This window comes from Pleuronectes platessa, chromosome 22 (genome assembly GCF_947347685.1).
Source record: "Pleuronectes platessa chromosome 22, fPlePla1.1, whole genome shotgun sequence".
NCBI lineage: Eukaryota > Metazoa > Chordata > Actinopteri > Pleuronectiformes > Pleuronectidae > Pleuronectes > Pleuronectes platessa.
The window spans coordinates 12,902,793-12,925,456 of NC_070647.1; the positions used below are offsets into that span (position 1 = coordinate 12,902,793).

Here is a 22,664-nt window from a genome sequence, read left to right on the forward strand (position 1 = left end):
AATTCAAACAGGCTCTCCAGTGCTGTGGAAGAATAAATGTTGGTCCCAGGCAGAAATCCCAGTGAAATGTATTATTATTTTTATTTTTGTGGTTTCCACCTGAAATAAGTACTGACACCTTTTCAGCAATGTCAGTTTTGATTATGAATAAACCGTGATTATGAGGAGCTGTTTACTCATTACGGTTCCTAACTTTGTACACAAAGTTTGTAGCGCGCTCCTTAACTTTTCATTCCCATCATCTTTCCACTTTCTAAAGCTAAACATTTTTGAGAATTAAAGTTGGTAAAATCTTAAAACAGCAAGAAGGTACAATTTATCTTAGACAGGTCCATAGGTGGGAAGTAATTATACGACATAAATCAATTGGCCAAACGGAAGCACACTAACACACAAACACACAACACCTCACAATGCTGTAGACATTCACAAACAACATTGATTAACACATATGCACACAATAGGGACATGTGGATGCTGGCAGAAGAGTCCTAATAAGGGGTATCTGCTGGGGATATTCTTGGTACAATACTGATCTCTCTCTCTCTCTCTCTCTCTCTCTCTCTCTCTCTCTCTCTCTCTCTCTCTCTCTCTCGCTGCCTGTGTGTGTATTTATATATGTGTACTTACCATTTTAAGTATAGACCCTACAGAGTAAAGATATTTTTGGACAGTAAGGACAATTTGACTGGTCCTCACTTTTTCAATGGACTGTTTGAGGGTTTAAAACTTGCTTTTAGGGTTAGGGTTAGAACTAGGTTTAGGTGAGGGTTTGAATAAGGATTTAATTGCGCTAGGGTTAGGCATCTAGTTGTGATGGTTAAGGTTAGGGTAAGAGGCTAGGGAATGCATCATGCCAATGAGTGTTCTCACTCAGATAGAGGTACAAGAATTTGTGTTTGTGTGTGTGTGTGTGTTTGTGTGTGAGAAAGAGAGAGAGAGAGAGTCTGCTGCCGGTGCTGCTGCAGCCCACAGTTTCCATGGTAACGTCAGGACCCATATTGGTCTCTATGGTAACTTCTGGTTGGCAACCACAGACAGAGAGAGAGTTGAGTTTAAGAAAGAAGTAAAGGTGAGGGATGAGCGAGAAAGAGGTAGAGAGAAAACAATTGACAACACACAGGGAGTCCGAAGAAGAGAGTTTCTTCTTAATTTAAGTCTGAAATAACAAGCTGTCCATCTTATGTACTTATCAGTCTGCATTTGTAGAAGAGGTGGTTGTTGATTCGAATCCAAGGTGCTTGGGTGATAAAGATGAAGGTGTGTGAGGGTTGAGCATATGACCTATCTGTGGCAGCAGCCATATTTGAATAATAATAATCTGCACAGCTGTCTTTAGAAGAGTTCAGTTCAGCATGATGTGATCGCAGAAACCAATAATGCCCAAAAGTTTAAAAAAAAGTTGTAAGAAGCCAGACAATTCCTGTGTGTGTTGTCACTCAATTTGCACCCAGTACTTCCATTACACGAGCTGAATATTTTAATTAGATACATGATTAAATTACAAACTGCCTAAAGTGTATATATTCCTGTCAGGTCTTCAATCAGACCCTTGCACTGCATGTTGTCCTCACTGCCGTGGACATGTTGAATAGGCATTAAGTTTTGAAATAAAAAATGTTATGTCAGTGCTGTTGTGTGTTCTCATGGTTGAGTTGTTGGAACAGTGTGTCCAGTTTCTTTCTCTCTTCCTCTTGATCCATTGAAAACTGCATAAAAGAGACATGCACTGGACTCTGATGTGTCTGTGGAAACTTTCGAAAACAGCTTAATGGCTAATCCTGTTTTGCAGCACACACACATGCACAGAAGGTCATGGCGAATAGAAACATTGTCCGCTGTATGGTAGAATGTCGATACTATAATCTGATTGGCCTACTTGATGGATAGGCGGTTTGCTTGACCTATCACAGATAACTGAATTATTGCCCCCACATACTCACCTTTCTGTCATTCTGTCTGCCTCCCTCTCTCTCACTCTGTCTCTTTAGTCTCCCCCTCATTCATCCCCCTCTTCTCTCTCCGGCGTGGGTCGTCTCTCTCAGTTCTTTCCAGTCAGTAACCAGATTAGTCGTGCCCCTTATGGATTTTGCCCTTTTATGTGGCTGCATGAACAGAAGAGAACGAGAAGTGTGTCTGTACGTGTATTTGTATGTGTCTATCAGGTTGAGTTGTTCCTACCAGATGTTTTTCTCTGTTTTATTCTTCAGAGCGCCAAAGTGTCTGCCTGTCACCAGCAGATACACAGCCCGTGTGTGTGTGTGTGTGTGTGTGTGTGTGTGTGTGTGTGTGTGTGTGTGTGTGTGTGTGTGTGTGTGTGTGTGTGTGTGTGTGTGTGTGTGTGTGTGTGTGTGTGTGTGTGTGTGTGTGTGTGTGTGTGTGTGTGTGTGTGTGTGTGTGTGTGTGTGCGCTTTTGTGTGTTTTAGAAGGGGAGAGGATGTGTGTGAGATTAATTACTTCCACATACACAACTATTACTGTGTGTGGAAGCGTCTTTGGCAGTATGGCAATGATGAATATGAAAACAATAGATTCTTGAGGCTCTGAAACAGACACACACACACAAACATATATTATAGGATGAGGGGTGTTTAATGTGAAATTCTTTAAGCTTGTGTGAATATAGAACAATGAACAGATTTCAATTTAATCGAGGGGAGGTTAGCGGAGCCAAAGTTTAATTCAGCTCTCTGAGCAGCTCACTCACGTGTAAAATCTTAAATATCAACTTACCTTTCACGCTGTCTGTGATTCAAACTCTGCATAATCTCTGCATTATTACTCAAGTCATTCCCTCCCCTGTCAAATCCTCTCAAGCATTTCTAAGTGTGGGAGAAACACTTTCAAATCACAGTTTGTATGATAATCAGATCATTAAGAATAAGAAATATAGCGGTTGTAATCGTTAGCTGTGATTCATGAGTCATTTTTAGATTCAGTGCGTGCATTGCTGACACCGACACCTTTCCAAGCATGAATAGAAAATGATCTTTAAGTGCGGAACAGTGAAGCACAGCTGTTGTGTCAAAACTGTGGTTATATGAATGACTGATTCCCATGACCCAAAATGTGTGTCTGTGTCTATGTGTGTGTGTGTGTGTGTGTGTGTGTGTTAGTTCGCATGTGTGTTCCTTCATGCTGAGAAAGTTGTTTGTTTAGCTGGACTAGTTTTAGACTCACATCAGCCTGCAACTGCAGATCCTAATACAGCTTCTGTGTACTTGAGCTTATCCAACACTAACATGGGCTTTTAAAGTTAACAACACTTTTTAACTAGGCCGTAAAGACAGATGATTTGAGTAGAGCACATTTGGAGAAATTTAATTACATTGTTAAATATCCAGCACCTTACAAATACAAATCTAAATGCTTTAAATATAATATATTATGTAGGCTCTGTAGGACCAGAGAGTTGTGGAGGCAGGGCAGGGACTGGGATGGAAGGACACCAATCGAGCTTAATATATTTTCATGTAGAAAAAATATGTACCACAGAGCACGAGAGAGAGAGAGAGAGAGAGAGAGAGAGAGAGAGAGAGAGAGAGAGAGAGAGAGAGAGAGAGAGAGAGAGAGAGAGAGAGAGAGAGAGAGAGAGAGAGAGAGAGAGAGAGAGAGAGAGAGAGAGAGAGAGAGAGAGAGAGAGAGAGAGAGAGAGAGAGAGAGAGAGAGAGAGAGAGAGAGAGAGAGGACATGGGATATTTCTGAATATATATGAGTACTATCTATCGCAGGAGCTCAATATGTTGCACCATTTTCTTCATCTAATCTCATTATTGTAAATTTGGCAAAACATTTGAAAGCAGATATGACAGTTGATTAGATGATTAGGTGGATGATGAATTCTCTGATGGTCATAAAGTTATGTAATCCCTCTATCTGTCTCTGAGGGCCATTTCAGGACATTTCCCATCACCCCATTTTGCAGGGGTCATCGCTATGACAACAGTCTCTGAGGAACTCTGTAGTAGAGGAGTTGTGTGTGCGTGTGCAGTTTTGCATACATATACACACACACACACACATTCATTTATCTCTTCAGATAGTTGCCTCTTAAGAGAGCTGCTTTGAATAAATAATCAAAATGCTTTGATTGTGTCCACGATTACTACTTAGACAAATAAACAGATTTGTAGTTTAAAGAATCAAACACAAAATAAAATACACACAGACACAAGAATCCACATAAACAAGCTGATAAACTCAGAGAAGTAGAGGAGTAAGCACTGTTAGTACTCACAAGTCAATTTGAAGGTCTTTGGGGCTGATATGGGCATAAATAAATAAATAATGTGATGACTGAATGGATGTGTGTTGGTGTTAGTATGTTGTTATAGCCAAAATATCATGAATGAAAGTTTGTTTTTTTCTCATTGGATCAGTTTGTCCTGAAATCTGGTATCCTGTTCTCAGTACTCACTCACACGTGAAACTCAAGCTGTTTTCTGATATGAACTCTCTTCAGGTCAATATTCATCGATATTTGTATTTTTCTAGTTTTCCTGCAGTGTTCTCACTGTGACATTTTCTGGATATTTTACCAGTGGATGGAGCAACTGACTCCGAAAAATGCTTTCCCGCACACGGCCCCTCTGGAAAGTTTCAGGAAAGACTTCAGTGCATCCCTGAATGCAGCTATACTTATTCCTATAAACTTGACCATCTGCAATCCCTTCTCTCTTCCATATCTTTTAATCGCTCTCTCCAATGCTTTCTGCGCATTTCTACATTCCTGCACTGCTGCTGCTCAGACAAATAAATGGACCTGTCTTGCTTTTGTGTCTCTGCAGGAGCGTGTGGAGTATCTGTTCCTCATCATTTTCACAGTGGAGGCGTTCCTGAAGGTAATAGCCTATGGCCTGCTCTTCCACCCCAATGCGTACCTGAGGAATGGCTGGAATCTGCTCGATTTCATCATTGTGGTCGTAGGGTGAGTGAACAAAAACACATGGATGTAATTCACTGTCTCTTTCCAGGTTTTAAAGATGCTCTATCTGACACATTTTTAAACAGCAGCATATCATTGGCAATTTATCAGAGTGCCTTGGTATAATTACTGTCAACAAATGAAACTACAGCCAAGGCAAGTGGCAGCCTCTGTCTAATGCCAGAGGTTGTCATGATGGTAGCGCCTTTCAAGATTAATTACTTGTCTTTTATTTTTATTTTTTATTTCACTGAAACAATTTCCAATAACAAAGCTATTCTTTTCTCTTGCCAACAATTTTAACTTCACTACCGATTCAACAGCTTTGCAAAAACACAATCTGCTGGTCCTCCGTGTAAGTGTGATTGCTCTATCAAGAGATAGATAGAGAAATAATATTCATCTTTTAGTCCACTGTATTCTAATAAAATTAACGACTTTTAAAATAAGTTTTGTGTTGAAAGGAGCTTCCTCTTCAGTCAATCCGCATTAAAGCTGCAATAAACTTGGGGCTACAGTGTATTGGTGAAGCCTAAACTGATTAGCTTGTTAGATGCTGATAGCTCTGCTCTGCTCTGCTTTTCTTTATCTGCAACTCAGCAACATAGCCCATCTGCTAAACCCTCTGTGCTGTGTGTGTTTGTGTGTGTGTGCCCTGCCTGCCAGCTGTGCTTTGAGTCCACTGTTGTGTAGGGGTAATGGCACAATAGCCAGTGGACCTTAATGCCATAAAAATCGTCTAATTGAGCGTGTGCGTGCGTGTGTGTGCGTGGGTGTATGCTCGAGAGACACAGCCAGAAAGAACACCTCAGTCTGAATGAAGGCTCTGTGAATGAAACAACACAAACACATACACACCCAGCGAGTCTTTTTCATTGTTCGCTCACATTACACTAACTGAGCTTGCCTCTCCTTAAAATAAAAATACACACACACACACATACACATGCACACACGCTAACGGCTAGCATCATGGTGCCAGTGCCACTGGCATAAACACAACCTTTAACACTCTTATGCTGTTATCTACCCTCTCTCTGCAAGAAGACTGTGTTTTTCCTGGCAGCCTTGCCACAGGGAGGTCTTCTGGTCAGATGCAAGGTGCAGTCCTGGATTTGGCAGGGTTTAGTGACTCGTTCAAGGACACGTCTGAAGGTTCGGTGCTTGTTGTATTGGAAGATTGAGCCGGAGTAACTCCCCAAGGGCCTCTTCCAGATCTAATTTAGAATCTAAAATGTGTGAAAACTGCCCAGGACATCAGGTGTTTGACAACACATTTTTGTTGCAATGAAAGTTTTTTGCATCATATCATATACTGTAACCGCGTCTTTTTTCACTTTTCTTAGCTTTTTGTGCATATTTGTTCAAAGATGTAAAAGATTCTACATAGATTAACAAGGACCAGAATCTACATTCAGTTTAAAAAATAAGAGACTTGAAGTTGATCTTAGTCCATATCACATTCTTTTCCTTAACCTCAATCTTGCAATTTTATCAAACGTAACCATTCCTCAAGGGTCACAGATTACAAAAATTATGTTGTGGAAAAAAATACATGAATCAAGTTGTGAAACACAATTACAGGAAATGTTAACGTTGACAGATCTGGATGTCTGTGGGCACATAAATGAGTTTGTCTTTGTGCCCATGTGCAACTCTTACATTTCGTGTGTGTGTGCGTGTGAATGTGCGTGTGTGTATAAATGAGAAGTGACAGAGTTCACTCCCTGTGGAATGTTCACCATATGGGTGAGAGAGCTTGTACCTGGTGCTGAGCAACCTGGGAGGCACAGACACACATGTACGTGCACTCGCACACACACACACAAACGACATGTACCATAAGAGTTTATTAGTGACTGTTCATTGCGTTAACTGGCTGTGTGTGTGTGTGTGTGTGTGTGTGTGTGTGTGTGTGTGTGTGTGTGTGTGTGTGTGTGTGTGTGTGTGTGTGTGTGTGTGTGTGTGTGTGTGTGTGTGTGTGTGTGTGTGTGTGTGTGTGTGTGTGAGAGTGTGTATGTACAGTATGAATTGGTACTGTTACAGACTCTCTTTCGTCTCTCTATTCCACAAAGATTTCCTCATTTATCTCTTTGTCTTTATTGTCTATAGGGAAATTAGCTCTGACCTCATCTCGAGAAGAGAGTTAAGATCATGTCGGCTTCAGGCTAACATTTTGCACGTAAAATATTTTGCAAATGAGCTTTAAAACTTTTTGGTCAATAATTGATTTATCAACAATGGTTATCGGAAGTAAATTCTCAAGCAAAACTGTCTCTTTTCCTATCCCAGCCTCTTAAATTTGACATTGCCTGTGTTTTTACATAATTATAGATTCAGTATCTTTGATCTCTCGGCTCGTGATAAAAAAATAAGCAACTCAAAACATTACTGCCTTCTATGAAACCTCACAGCCTCGGTTATCTTCATGAATGTACACAGTTGGTACCATCTTTAGCTGAGGATGTATACAAGTGATCATGTGGTGCTGTGATTATCATTTCACTCCACACCACAGTAAAACATGCTGGGCGAAATGCTGCTGGTGGAAATCTATGAATCCTTGACATGCTTTTCATGCTCTGTTTCAAAGCTGTGCTTCCCACTGGAAGAGAGGGAGAGAATTAAATTGAGAGGGAGGTAGTGTGAAATAGAGAGGGAGAGAGGGAGTGAGAGAGGGCGATATGTTTTGAGAGGTCTTTTCAAGTGGCCATTTCATCTGTGCTAATTGATAATTCTCCATGACTAACGCGCCACTGACTGGCCTTTGAGCCGCACTAGCTGGAAAATGGCATTGTAGGGTGATTTTTAAAGGATCTCAGAGAGACAGAGAGAGGAGGAGGAGAGTGATAAGCTCAGCTGGACGTTCACAAATTCACACTTGTGAGCCTCTCACAGATTTCTGTAAATATTTCATATGGGGATAATGGCTAAAAAACCCTGCAGCATTAAAACATGTTAAGCCCTGTTTATTGAAGGTTATGTTATTTTGTAATTGTAGATACATTGGCCATGTACTGTACAACTACAATATACTGTACAAAAGTATTTGGAAATTACCACACTGCCAAGAGCATTAGTGAGATCAGGCCTTGATGTTCATTCCAGACTGGTAGAATATATTTGTGTTTAAGGACTTGGCTTAGAACAAGTCGTTATTGTTATGTTTTCACAGAAAATCTGCTCTTCAAAGTTATTCTTATAAATGTCTCTAAAGCATTGGTCTCTAACCTTTTGGATAACCACACCTTACAACAAAGTACTGTCAGCTTGCAACCCTTATATGTATGATATGATATGATGCCGTTGAGAGGGTATGCTTACTCCTTAGATTGGTTTAATAGTAATAATAATAGTTATAATTTTAAGAGGAAAGTAGAAAACAGAAAAGTGTTTGTCTTGTCTCACTGGACATCATGGGACCCTATAGATTATTCAAATAGAAAGAATCTTGACCCCCAGGTTAAAACCATTTGTCCAATATATTATTGATGTTGTAGTGTCAAGATTTTCCTTTTAATACAACCAGGGGCCTTATTTCCATAAATACACTTAAGTGTATGAGCAGTGTCCACATACTTTTGGCCATACACTTAACATTAAATACACATTAAAGCTTATGAATCACTCTTCCACAAACATATCTAATAATGTAGGAGAGAACATTAGCTAACGCACTGTGATAGCCTGGCGACCTATCCAGGGCGGACCCCACCTCTCACCTAATGACAGCTGGGATTGACTGCAGCCCCCCTGCGACCCTCAAAGGATAAGCAATATCAATAATGGATGGAGGGATAATAGCTAACAAGAGGCCGCAGTGTAAAAAATCATGTTGCCCTGAAATAGATCATAGCAATTTGCATAAATATGTGTTTGTGTGTTACTTGAGTAGCAGAACAGATTCATCACTTTCTCTTGTTGTATGGAAGAGCCTGCTAAAAATCTTGTTTTATAGATCATCATTAAGATCCTGTTTATTGACAAGTTTGTTTTTGAAAAAGAAATGTAATTGAAGCCATAATGTCCCCACCTACAGATATTCATCATCTATTCAGATTTCCTGTCTATCAGATATTCTCTAGTTTGTGGAAATTGAACGCCAAACTGACTTTGGTGGTTACTGACCTTTCTTAACTTTCTTCTTGCAGGTTATTCAGCGCCATCTTGGAGCAGGCCACCAAGGGGGATGGGGGAACTCCCATCGGAGGGAAAGCAGCAGGCTTTGATGTCAAGGCTCTGAGGGCATTCAGAGTACTCAGACCCCTCAGACTTGTGTCTGGAGTGCCAAGTGAGTACGGAGGGGTGTGAAAGAAGGAAAGACAGAAAGACAGAGAGAATGGAAGAGAGACAGAAATGATGCTCTGGGGATCAGGTGTGAGTGGTGATTGGGTAAGGTGGTGGAGAAATGAACCACAGATTGGAGCTGGTATTGATGCTTCATGATACACACACACACACACACACACACACGCACACACGCACACACTTGTCCTGTTGTGAGATACTCACTCTATATGAGTAGTAGATGAGTTGTCTGTCAACCTGTCTGTGTTAGTAACTACACAAATCAATAAACCAACAGACTAGAAGACAGGAAAGGATCGGATATTGCGTATGAAGGCTAAGTGAGAGTGTGTTTGTGTGTGCGTGTGTGTGTGTGTGACAGCTCTTGCTAGGACAACACCAGAAAAATGTAAAAGGTTGCTATTCTGTTGTTCAGATTAAAAGCGCGAGTGCTGCAGTACACAGTGTTTAGACTGAACCCTGTCCAGCATCATCGGACTGGGTATTGAATTTGTGTCATGGCAGCTGATCAGTAGCATATTTGCTAACTGATTAGCACAGTCTAATAGATTTGTCTTTTTAAAGGCCTCCAATGCCAGTGAACTGTAAATGAACTTTGTAATCCTGTGAGAATCCAATGAACCAAGAAACCACCCCATTGAAGGGGGTTTCTTCAACATACAAAATTAAACAAAGATTTTATAAGTTAATCCAAGTGTTTACATGGCCATTGACTCCATATATTCTGCTGTATGCTCTATATGATCTATTATCAGTATCACATGGTTTTTGTAACATTTTCTGCCCACAGCCATATGTATGGTTTCTCAACAGATGTTTTTTGTGTGTTCTCCAGGTTTACAGGTAGTGTTGAACTCCATAATCAAAGCCATGGTTCCTCTGCTCCATATCGCCCTGCTGGTCCTCTTTGTCATCATCATCTATGCCATCATCGGCCTGGAGCTCTTCATGGGCAAGATGCACAAGACCTGCGCTCATGAGCATATAGGTACACAAACACTCACACAAAAGCACATGCAGAGAGCGAGCGAGTGAGACAGAGACAGGGTATTTAGACCATTGTGCACAGATGCACAGACGCAGACACAAATATGCATGATACACTCACACGCTGCACTTCAGTGATCAGATTGATTGTGAATTGTATTCAACTGGGTGTGAAAGCATGCTTCAGTGAACGTACAGTTTATTCACAGAGACACTCACTTGCTTCCACTCCAGTGATAGAAAGAGATACTATACCACTCAAACCTTTTCAACTGAATGATCAAAGTGAGCCGTAGCTGTACCATCACTCAGCTCACGACTCTTTCACCTCCTTTATTCTAAGCTAATAAGTTTGTGATATTAGGAGGACATCAAGCCTTACCCAATGAACCAGAGGGGGAAATAAAGTGTATACCTTAAACAATTTCAATGATCACCCCTATTAATTATTCAAACCATCATTCATGTTTCTGAGTATGAACGATTTGAGCCATCATTGAAACAGCAGCGGCCATAAATGATTGAAACAATTTTCATTAGAGGCCCCCAGGTATAAATGGACTCGAGTGTTGTTATGGTTATGTTATAGGTCCCATGAGAGGCATTAGCTTAGCGCTGGGTAAGTGCTGGTGGAAAGCTCTCAGTTATCCTATACGTCACCCTGGAGAGCTTGTTTTGTATAATTGGTATGACACTTTTTCACAATGATATTTTTTATATTGCATTCTCCCTGTTAGTTCAGCATGTCCCTTTTAACCTTCTCAGCTATTAAGCAGTTTTTTCTTTTAGATAAATTCTTTGTAAATGGAAATGGAGTAAAAAAAATCATGAAGGGGGATTTTGTAATTCATTCTGAAATTAAAGACTTGTGCCTTTTTCTGCACCGTCAGAGTGAGCACTTCCAAAGCTTGGATGAACGTAAATCTCCCGTTGTATTTTCTTTTCACAGCAAAAGTAGTTTGTTAGTTAATTAGAAAATATCCTTGATAGAGAGCATCATGCAGCCTGTTCCCATGCAAATATAAGGAGTGAAGTCATGTATAATGAAAGGTCCAGTCACCAATTTCTGAATTCTGCTGCCGTGTGCCTGCTGACAACAGGTGACAGCTAAAGAATCTGCTTTGATCAGATTCAGGGTCAGTGTATTCAGTGTATTCATTAGCAATTACCCCCTGATTTGTTCCTTATTGTATTGATAAAACAATCTGAATAGTCCCCAGCTCTGATTAACACCTCTGTCGCTGTCTGGCTTTTTACCAACGGCAACTGGCTCTGAGTCATTGCTTTTATAATACCTGGCGCCATTCACCATAGCAAAAGTGATGGAAAATACAAAATTTCTCATAAATAATGCTGAATTAAGAAAAGTGATGGTGATAGCATAGACATACTGTGCAAAAGTCTTCACATAATAATCCTTAAAAATGTGTGTTGAGGAACAGTCAGCAGATCCTATTGCTTTGCAGATCTATAAAACGTTGAGTAAAACGGAGTATGAAGTGTACCGCTCTCTTTCTTCACAGGCACCATTGCAGAGGAGAAGCCTGCACCATGTGCACCTGCCGGGGCTTATGGTCGACACTGTTCTCACAACGGAACCGAGTGCAAAGTGGGATGGGAGGGTCCGAACGACGGCATTACCAACTTCGACAACTTTGCCTTTGCCATGTTGACGGTGTTCCAGTGTATAACCATGGAAGGCTGGACCGACGTGCTATACTGGGTGAGCCGGACACCACACCAGTGTCCGTGTGTGTGTGTGTGTGCGTGCGTTTGCGTGTGAGATTGTTCACAGAGTTAGGAACACACAATGATTGTGTTATTGTGTGTGTGCATGTATTAGCTCATATCTCAGGCTAAATCAATGCCGTCAATACACTGTGTGATGAAGGCGCCGATTCATTAAGAACGTGTGTTGAATCCTAATGCTTGATTCAAGTGTCAAGTGAACACACAAACCTGTGTAGACACGCTCTTAAAGCCACACACATGAACACACACTCGTCAGTAAATGGCCAGAACATGTCCAGCTAAATAAACCAATAGATTAGTCTGTGCTCTTAATCAATGTGAGGTTCAATCAAATTCTAAATGCAACTCCTGGAGAAGTGGAAAAGAAAACATTTAACCATTTTTTATTCTGATTTGTTTATGTTGTTATGTCACAAAGGTTTAATGACATTTTTGTTTGCATGAAGAAATCTACATACTCTCAGATTATTATTTAATCTAGACAGATGGAAGACAGATAGAAGACAGATAGAAGATTCTGCAAATAGGATTAACTCAGTGTTAATAACGGTGAAATTACCTTTTGGACTTTATTTAATGATCACCAGTGATTTATCTCTCTGAGAAACACATTTTAAACTCTCAGGAGAACGTAATGATAATATATAAGAGGCACAAGTTTTGGGTGCTTAATTAATGAATTAATAAAGAAGCTAACTGAGGAATTATGTTTTTGAGCCAAACTTATCTCACTAAGGTGAAAAATATGTATGTGGATTGAGCAGTGTGTGTGTGTGTGCGTGTGTGTTTGCGTGTGTGTGTGCGAAGGATCATACTGCACATACAAGTAGGAATGCATGTGTGCGTGAGTTGTCTGTGTGCATGTATACACATGGAGCAGAGGGCCTACTAGCTCTACACCCCTATTCTCCTGTCTGCTGCAACTTCTTGTGCACACACACACACACACACACACGCACAAATTTGTCCATTACAAGAGTGTTTCGGCAACCAGCTCTTTATAATGAATTGGTCCTATTTATCAGTTGATAAGTACAAATGATTATGGAAAAATATTCAGACAACACAAGGCCTTTAATAACAGTTGGCTTGGATGCCTCATTAAGTTTTGTTCATGCATTTCCAAAGTTGTTATTTGTCCATTTTTTGGGAATATAGATTAATGATAGCCAACATCTGGTGCTCTCGTTGCAAATGAACTGTCCATCTCCCTCCATCCTTCCCTTTTGTGTCTTCCTTCACCCAGTAGCAACTCGAAATACTCACTTTGGATAATTTCCAGAGCTGTAAATGAGATTGATATTTTTCCAGAAATCCCATTTAATTGAATTTAAGTAGGGTCTAATAATCTGAAGCTTCTGTTTTAATTGAATCTTTGTCTTTGTTAAAGCAAAACTAAATATCCAGAGGAGTTTGTAGCTGAATATCCTGAAACAAGTCATTTTGGATTGATTTCGCTTCGTCTAAATATGTTGCCTGTAAAGGGTTAATCCATCTTTAAAAAAGAAAAAGGTTGTTTATCTAACCCACACTTTGTACAAAAGCTAATGTTTGTAATTGAGTAACTATGGCAGCTTAGCGTTGTTTTGTGTTTGTACTTGTGGCTTATCAAGGACCAGCTCTCCAACAGGGAGACTAGAGGGTTCATACACACATCATACAATACTGCCACTCCTGCTTTGTCAGGTCTTTCTACTTCACTTTTTAACAGCCTCCACTCTACTCTTTTTCCCCTTCCTTCTGCCCTTTCCTCTCTCACACACTTTATGTTCTTGACCTCTACTGCCCCCTCTCATTCACTCCATTATTCACTCCTCTTAAACTTTTTCTTTCCCCATCCCTCTCTTACTTCCACCTCCATTACCTTGTCCCTCTCCTTCACTAATCCACCAACTCTCCCTATTAATCCCCTTTCTTCTCCTCCTCCCTCTTTCCTCTGTCTCTTCTCCCTCTCAGATGCAGGATGCTATGGGCTATGAGCTGCCGTGGGTCTATTTTGTCTCTCTCGTCATCTTCGGCTCCTTTTTCGTTCTCAATCTCGTTCTGGGGGTGTTGAGCGGGTAAGAGGTTATGCTGTTGTCATGTGTGTACATATGTGTGCGTGTATGTGTGTTATTTGTTATGGTGCTCTTTAAAGTAGCCTGAAAGCCAGACCAATCAGCAAGTGCATATTTTATAAAGATGGGTTTGGCCCTCCCATTCACACTGATTCCTATCCATCCTAAACTGGTTGTGGCAATCCCTAATGCATGTTGGTCTGGTGATGCAAGGCAACGTTCATAATGTTTTAGATAAAGATAAACGACTATGTAACAAGACTCCCATAATCAAATGTTGAAGGTTTTTTTGGGGGGGGGGGAAGGGGTCCAGTGAACTAGTAGAGTGGAATCAAGAGGAAGTGATTCACCACCATAAAAGCACATGAATTGGCTTTACAAGTATTATTGTTTTCATTACTCTTATTATTATTTTAAAAGAAAGTTCCCTCTGCATGGCAGCGTCTGTGTAAGTAAACAAATAACCGATCCCTCATCTCAGCAGTGCAGCAGTGCAGCAGTAAGAGCAGAGCCAGACGGCCTTATACCTCCACAATCGAGGAAAGATAAACCGATGATCACTGGAGTGAAAAGATCTCCCGCGCTCTCTCCTTTCCGTTCCACTCAATCAATCCTGTGCCACAAGCCGGGAGAAACACAATACACACACACAAACACTCACACACAGAAAACAGTGACGGAACTTGTGTCTATCTCTGCCGTCACAACCTGTCTTTGAAGGATAGGTGGACACACACACACACACACACACACACACACACACACACACACACACACACACACACACACACACAGACCCTTACCCTAACTGAACACAACAGTTTTTCCCCTTGGCATTTTTACTTACATGCACAAGCAATTTAGTTGGGTAGTAACTACCAATGTTATTAATGTTGTTTAATGAATGTGTGTGTGTCCATGCATGCATGTGTGTATTTTATTTGAATAAATTCTACTCTAGCAGGCGATCCAGGTGCTCTTTTAACCCGCTCTGCCAAGTCATGCTGTTTTAGTACAAGCACCACCCGGCCTGTAGGGACACACTGGGGTATAAATAATTCACCCCTCAGGTCAGCCGTGGAGGTGGAAAGCTAAAAAAGAATTTCACAACAGGGAAAACACAACAGACGGAAAAGGTTCTTCTGAGGTCTGTGTCGAGTCCGACAGAAACGTGGCGTTGAAGGTGGAAATTATGGGATGGAAGGCTGCCACTGCTCCAATTTGGCTCTAGAGTTTAATAATAATAAAACGAATAATAATAATAATAATAATGACTACAATATGAAAGATGATAACAGCACCATGATTATTCTCTAAATTAAATCAATGATGTAACCTGCAGGAAAATCGATTTACATGCGAAATAAACAATTTGTCTTTTTTCCTTTAAATTCAATTCATTTCAGGAGAGTAAAGACAGTAGAGGAGAGGATAATTTGTCATGAAAACAGTCATGATGACTAATCGCTGGGAGTCTTGCTGCACAGTCTGTTAAAGTGTCCAACTCAGCGCTGTCTCTCCTCAGCGATTATGCCTGAATTGGGCTGTTTTGACGGCTAATTTTTAAACTTCCCTTTTCACAGAGAAACATCAGCTCAGCTCCTTCACACAAACAATGAGCTCCAGGAGGAGTTGTTTTGTTTATTGTGTTGGTCCTTCTTAGTCTTCTATCATGAGCACTGTGTTTACATGGACAACCTGTGACAGCTGATCAAATGTTTTGCCAAGTGACAAATACTTTGAATGCCCCATAATCCCAGCAGTGATCCTACAGGGACTTTCACAGAGGATCTAACTCCCTCACTTGCTCCCTTCTTCCCTCCCTTCCCTAATCACACCCTGCTCACCTTCTCCCCTGCCCTCTCAATCACTCTGTCTCCCTCAATCTACTTTATGTCCATCCTTTCCTGTTTCCTCTCCTTGGCCCTTCCTCTCCATTCTTCCGTCTCCTCAGGTGAATGATGCCGTAGGTTACATGTGGCCCTGGATCTATTTTGTCACCTTAATCATCATCGGCTCCTTCTTTGTGCTAAACTTGGTTCTGGGGGTGTTGAGCGGGTAAGGGTAGGGCCTGATGTGAATTCAAACTAATGTCCCCTTCTCTCCTTTGCTTGGCTCCTTTGTCTTCGCTCAGAGAGACTCTTTGTTTCTTCCTGTTTCCTGTTTCTGGCACTAGATGATGTTTAACGAGAAAAAAGTTTTTGGTGATAAAACTGACTCAGGTGCCACTTGAGGACAAACAGTAACACATGTGGCACCATGAAAAGTCCAACCAGCCAGCGGACATTTGGATTTATTCAGGCTCGTATATAAAGTTTGCCTTTCAGGGTTTGGAGCTCTACCAAGAGTTTCTTTTACTGCTTGTACATTTCCAGTAATTATCATTTGTAGCTGTCTGTAGTGAAATCGAACTTCAGCATCTGGCTTGAGGACATTTGGGGACATATGGGTATTCTTTGCAGCCCTAAATACGGCTCTGCAGTGCTGCTATTACTGTCATGAAATGCTCAACTCTCAGCACCACTGGGCTGGTACAATACACTCATCTCCATCTAAAATACAGAACAAGATAGGCAAAAAAACACAAACAGAGGGCTATTAACGTTAACGTTGTGTGAATTTCAAATTAGCGTATCGTCTTTTCATTCTGCTGGTTCCATCCCATGCTTCAATGAGCTTTAGTAAACAGGTTTAAGAGGAGTGAAGTGTCTCACCCCTGACTGACTGACCAAAATCTGACTCCTGGTGCTCACCGTGATGTGACAGCAGCATTGTGGGGAAATAATAGAGGTTTGTCTGGTCCAAACAGCTTAGGGGGGTTCGGCTGTCTGACTATTTTTTGGACTTCTGACTAATGATGCTGTCAACACACTACACAGACTGACCTTTTACCAACTGCTTCCTCCATGGTGTGTGTGTGTGTGTGTGTGTGTGTGTGTGTGTGTGTGTGTGTGTGTGTGTGTGTGTGTGTGTGTGTGTGTGTGTGTGTGTGTGTGTGTGTGTGTGTGTGTGTGTGTGTGTGTGTGTGTGTGTGTGTGTGTGTGTGTGTGTGTGTGTGTGTGTCAAATTGGCATAATAAGTTATGGATAAACAGAAATAAGGAGAGAGACGGACAAGGAGACAGAGACACTGAGTTGACTGTGTCTGGATTTGATGTAACAAGAAATATTGAGACGCTGGTTTTAAAGAGACTGGGAGGTGGGAGAGATGATCTGAGAAGCAAGAAAACAGCAGATAGGTAATGCTTATTGATTTGTGTGTGTGTGTGTGTGTTCGCATGATTTGAGGTTCCATCCTCAATTTTACACTCTCTCACACAAACACACACACACACTCATTTAGCTCCAGCCTATATAGACTGTAAAATCAATGAAAATGACACAGCTTCATTGAAGAGCCTATTGCTGCTGGGAAACAGCGAGACAGTTCATGTCTATGTATTGATATGTATAATGTCTCTGTATAATCAATAACTAGCTAAAGTGCAAGCATCTGTCCAAATCCTAGATGACAAACGTTGCAGAAGATCTTGCTTTTTATTTCGGCGCCCAGCGTGAGCTGCTTTGCTCTTCTAAAGACTTGGGGTGTCGTCTGTTTTCTCAGTGCTGTGCACGGTTCAGAGCTAAATAAACAAGAAAAAGATCCTTCACCACAATGTTTATGTCTATCTGTCAAATATTTAACAAACATAAATATTTATAACACTTCCTGTACCCATTTAAAGTAAAAGCACTCACCCAGTGTAGCCTGACCATACAGGTACATTACTAACTGATCTGGTATCCTCGTTTATATTATTCACGACAGAGAGGAACTGGCTGAGTTTGCCTGTAAATGTAAACATGTAAATTTGCACTTTTGAATGCGAATGTTCCGAAGCTCCTCTCAGCTCCTTTCAGCTCCTCTCAGCTCTCATCCAAATGAATTCTCTTTGTTCAAACCGTGTCTTTGGCTCCAACCCGACTCTGACCTTCCCCAAGTGCAGCAATTAATCAAATGCTCCTTAATTCTTTCTTCCCTCCCGACACCTGGAAGGAATTTCACCAGGTTTCATCATTCAATTTCAATATTTCACATTTTCCCAACATTGACTTCAATCATGTTAAAAAGCACATATTGTGCTCATTAGGATTTACAATCAATTTGAATTAAACACATTTTCCAAGCTAATTCTACAGTTATTCTAAGTAATTGTAATCACTGTATGAAGAGAGAACCAAAGCACAAAGAAACCCTCTGTTCATCTGTATGTCTTCATTGTGGCTTGAACCTCTGGGTAGTGACCGAAGGAGACAAAAGTTGAGAAGCTGGGCGATGCAGGATGACCTCGGTGCGGAGCCACTTCTCCTTCAATCTGACAGGTGCAAGCTGAGGTGGCACAGCTGGCGGAAGGTGCCCTCCTTTAAGCCTCCCCCTGTGGTTGTATGAAGCAGATTGGAAGTGGGAGGAGATGTTAGGTAGACCGAGAAAACACTGGCAGGAACTCCATCTCCCAGCAGGCCTGGGCGTAGCCTGGGTGCTGTTGCTCTGGGAAAGTAGACATGCACTGCTCCACCAGTTTCAGTGCTTTTACAATTGAACGACTTCTGATCTCTATTGACAATGCTGCTGTATCATTACTGAATATCATTCATTCAAAGCATTTAAGTGTTAATTCTATGTATTGCAACTGTTTTGATCTATTGGCTGATTAAAATATGTATCTACAGCGGTGTCCAAAAGTCTGGGAGCACTTTTCCTATCGGCGAAGCTGCTCTCGGACATCTGGATCTCACTGTAAACTAATTGGATGTTTTGGGATGTGAATCAAGCTCCTATCTGGATGTGTTTTCATGTCCATTTGCAAACTAACATCTACTTGGCAGAGCTTTTCTCTCTTTTCTTCTCTCTTTAGCCGGATTTCTGTCCTTCCCATCCTGATCTATAATACTCCCTACTCTCCATTATCGCAATTTTCTAACATTATGTATTTTGCGCAACCTTCAGTCTAGATTTTCAGATTGTTTCTCTCCTCTTTTTACCCCCTCCCCCCTGCTCCCCCCAACTCTCTCTCTGCCCATCCCTCCTTCTCGCTCCCCTCCTCCCAGAGAGTTTTCCAAGGAGAGGGAGAAAGCCAAGGCTCGCGGTGACTTCCAGAAACTCAGAGAAAAACAGCAACTGGAGGAGGACCTCAAGGTAGGCTACTGCTAGTGTGTTATGTGTGTGCGTGTTTGTTTGTGTGTGTGTGTGTGTGCCTGTGATGGTCCATACATTTGTACATCAATTATAGACAGCTAATATAGAAAGCAAAGTTTAAAGTTTATTTACTGGGCTGGTTTTAATGTTATCACATGCTTTTCAGATGGACTGACGGAGGATATTAGACACAGGCTAGACAATATATCAGAAGAAAGTATTGCTAATCGATCAGTCTGTCTGTTGTTCTTGTCTTTGTTTGTATGGGTTTGATTACAGGGCTATTTAGACTGGATCACTCAGGCTGAAGACATTGACCCAGAGAATGAGGAGGAGGGGCATGGACGATGATAAACCCAGAAATCGTAAGTCTACACCCGGTGCGTGTGTGTGTGTGTATGTTAGTGGTAGTGGTTGAAACACCTCAAAAAGAAAAAGAGGACATTAGTTGATATTAGTTGATCAAGGTCATGACTGGACATTTCTTCCGTCCTTTTAGTATGAATTCTTACTTGAGTCTATATCAGGGACCCATATTTTAGTAGTGTTTTAAAAAAAATTGTAAAATGAGTAAATGATTGCAGTAGACGTCACTTAAGTTGCAGGTGAATTGTGGCAGGAGAAAAAAAACATTGAGGGAAAGAGACAAGATCCATGGAATAAAGGGAGAGAAAATGATGACCTTCATTTGTACTGATTCCTAAAGTGCTATCAAGGAAATTATAAAATACCACGGTGGCCATCAATGGTTTTAAAACTTGACGGTACAAATACAAACAGCCACTTAACATAACAATATATACTGGGAATTTATCATTAAGATTTTTTTTAAGTATTTTTATTGGCATTTTAAATCCATCTCTTCCCCTCTGATGCTCATTCGACATGACATAATTGCCCTTTCCTTTTTCTCTATGTCTTTAATCTGTCTTGTCATTAAGTGGATCTTCTTCACAGCAGACAAAACGTCTGTCATAGCAGAAAAAGCCAAAATGTCAAATTATAAGTCAAACGTCTTCCTTGAAAAACGTTTGTCCCCTTAATGGCTGATGGAGGGAAAGTCCAGATTGACATCTTCTTATTCATGATGGCGAAGACCTCGTCTGACACCTCTGTCTGATTTTTGATGCCGGTTTAGGGAGAGCGTTATAAGGGGACTCCTTCAGCTTGTATGTTTCTTTCTCCTGCTTGTAATCTGGCTTCTTTTCCTGCTTCTCCTCGTCCTTCTCCTGACCGCTGTTGATTTGTTGCTGAGGAGGCTGATTGTCCTCTCTCTCTCAGCCTTTCACTTTGTGGAGAGCTCAAGGTTGAGTGAGAGCTAGACATTGGACTTGTGAGTTTTCAGCAGATCCACTTCTCGCAATAAAAATTGTTTGAATTGAAATTGTTTTCAAGTAATGAACCTCTTCAAGCCTCCCATACAAGGACTATAAAGACCACCGCCCTGGCAAAAAGCCCCTGATGATGTGTGTATCTACTCAAAAGAGATGTTAACACACATTGTTTCCCATACATAGGCTGGACCAACAAAACAGATAAAGATCTGGGGGGATTTTAAGCCTTCTCTAATCACAGCTTCTTCTTGGCAGCAACTACAGATAGCAGATGTGAAGCGTTCAGGAGATCTGTAGTTCACCTTCTCTATTCTATATTTCTTTATGTCTGTGGCTGTATGTCTGGACTTGTCATGCTTTGAGAGACTTTGCTGATGCAAGATTTTTTAATGAGACTGTCACGTCTTCAGCCGCATGTGTGGTTTTCACAATAAGAGAGGCCACGAGGGAGTCAAGGGCGTGATGATCTATTTGCTTACTGTGGTTTTGCCTTCAGGAGTATCGTACGGGTGATTTATGGGTTGTTGTGTGGTCAGGACCTTTTGTATCTATTTTGTGTGCATGCAACTGTGCATGTGTGTTGGTGACCGACAGATAGACTGAGAGGATGTTAATGGCTGAGAATCATCCAGAGGTTCAAAAGCTGTTTAGATATTAGTGGAATGGAAACACACTGCATACACAGACCAACACACACACTTGCTCACCTATGTAAATTCCTTTAGAGAGGAGGGTGAGAAGAAGACGTGGGGTAGTGTGTCTGTCCACTATGCACAGTACATATACCATGACCTGTTTTTTTAAAGGCGTGGAGCTCAGCTTGCTCACATCAGTGATGAATGAATGACTAATGAAGACTTCAGATGCAGAGGCACAGCATTCATTCTGCATGCTCCTATCTCACAAACCTCTGTGGCTAATTCTTTGAAACACTGAAAGAAACTGAAACAGAGGGAAAATGAGGATCTAATCTTTCGGGGAATCTCAAGAAATTAACATGGTCAAACGAGCAATGGCCCAATTTACATGAAATTAAGGCACAACACCCCTGTGGCTAATCTGGAACAGATCTTCTTGTTTTCACCTGTTACCATTGTGCTCCTTTTTGGCAAATCAGTGCGGCAAACACATCGTCAGTGTCTGGGAGACTGGCACGTTAACAAACAAACAAACAATAACAATGTCTCTCTCCCCCCCACTTGAGCCAATTTGGAAAATGTCAAATCAGAATATTAAAATCCATCTTTCCCCCAAGCGTTACAAATTCTGGATCAGTCATATTATTTAAAACTGAAAGTAGAGTTAAAGAAAAGCCAGATAGAAAGTGTCCAATAGAGGCACATACATATGATTCTTTGAAATATTACACACAGATCTGTCCTATACAAGATGTACAAGTAATAAAAGTGCAAGTATCTGTCAGGTGCCAGATTCAGTCCATTACTTTTACTAAACGGCAGAGTTTAACAGCCGTTAGAGTTAGAAGATCTGACAAAATGATTGATAGACATGATTCGAAGTTCTGTATCAGACGGATCAATCTTCTCTGTGTTTGCAAAAGGTGGAATATCACGTTACGTTCGCTCTCCCTCGCTCCTCGATGAATGGACGCTCCTTTGGGAAAGATGAATGAGGGCAGTTAGTCCCTGTTGCCCAGGACATTTTACATAGATACACACACACATTCGCTGAGAATGGATAGGAGACTTAAAGAACAGAGGAGAAGATAGGAGCGAGTTGGAAGGGAAAATAGATGTCGAGATATAGATATATTTAGTGTGTGTGCGCGTGTGTGTGGTCGAGAGGGTATCTGGGACGGAGAACAGATGGGATTGTGGGACGGGAGAGTGACCGAGTGATCACACAATTATTCAGAGACCACATACACGTTTCTATATGTGTAAGATATATCTATCCTGCGGTCTTTACCTGCAGAAATACACGGCATGATATTGATAAATGATGTGATTAGTGTGTCATATGAAGACAGATGTTTCTAGCGTGTGCGTGGTTGTTTTCGGTGGCCGAGTAGTGCTTGTCGTTCATTGTATTGATTTAGTGTGTGCTGACAGCTTCTAAATATAATGTAAAGGGTCTCTCTCAGGACTAGGACACACACACTTGCAG

The 22,664-nt window shown here is 41.1% G+C and overlaps 1 protein-coding gene across 1 annotated transcript in view; it reads left to right on the forward strand.

Annotated features, from left to right (window-relative positions):
* The window catches only part of cacna1c (calcium channel, voltage-dependent, L type, alpha 1C subunit), a 173,946-nt gene that overhangs the window by 102,449 nt on the left and 48,833 nt on the right, over positions 1–22,664 (forward strand). The window contains 8 exon segments of the mRNA XM_053414596.1: positions 4,788–4,927; positions 9,076–9,215; positions 10,068–10,220; positions 11,743–11,942; positions 15,983–16,086; positions 19,116–19,203; positions 19,483–19,539; positions 19,541–19,568. Coding sequence (XP_053270571.1) covers positions 4,788–4,927; positions 9,076–9,215; positions 10,068–10,220; positions 11,743–11,942; positions 15,983–16,086; positions 19,116–19,203; positions 19,483–19,539; positions 19,541–19,568 — 910 coding nt within the window.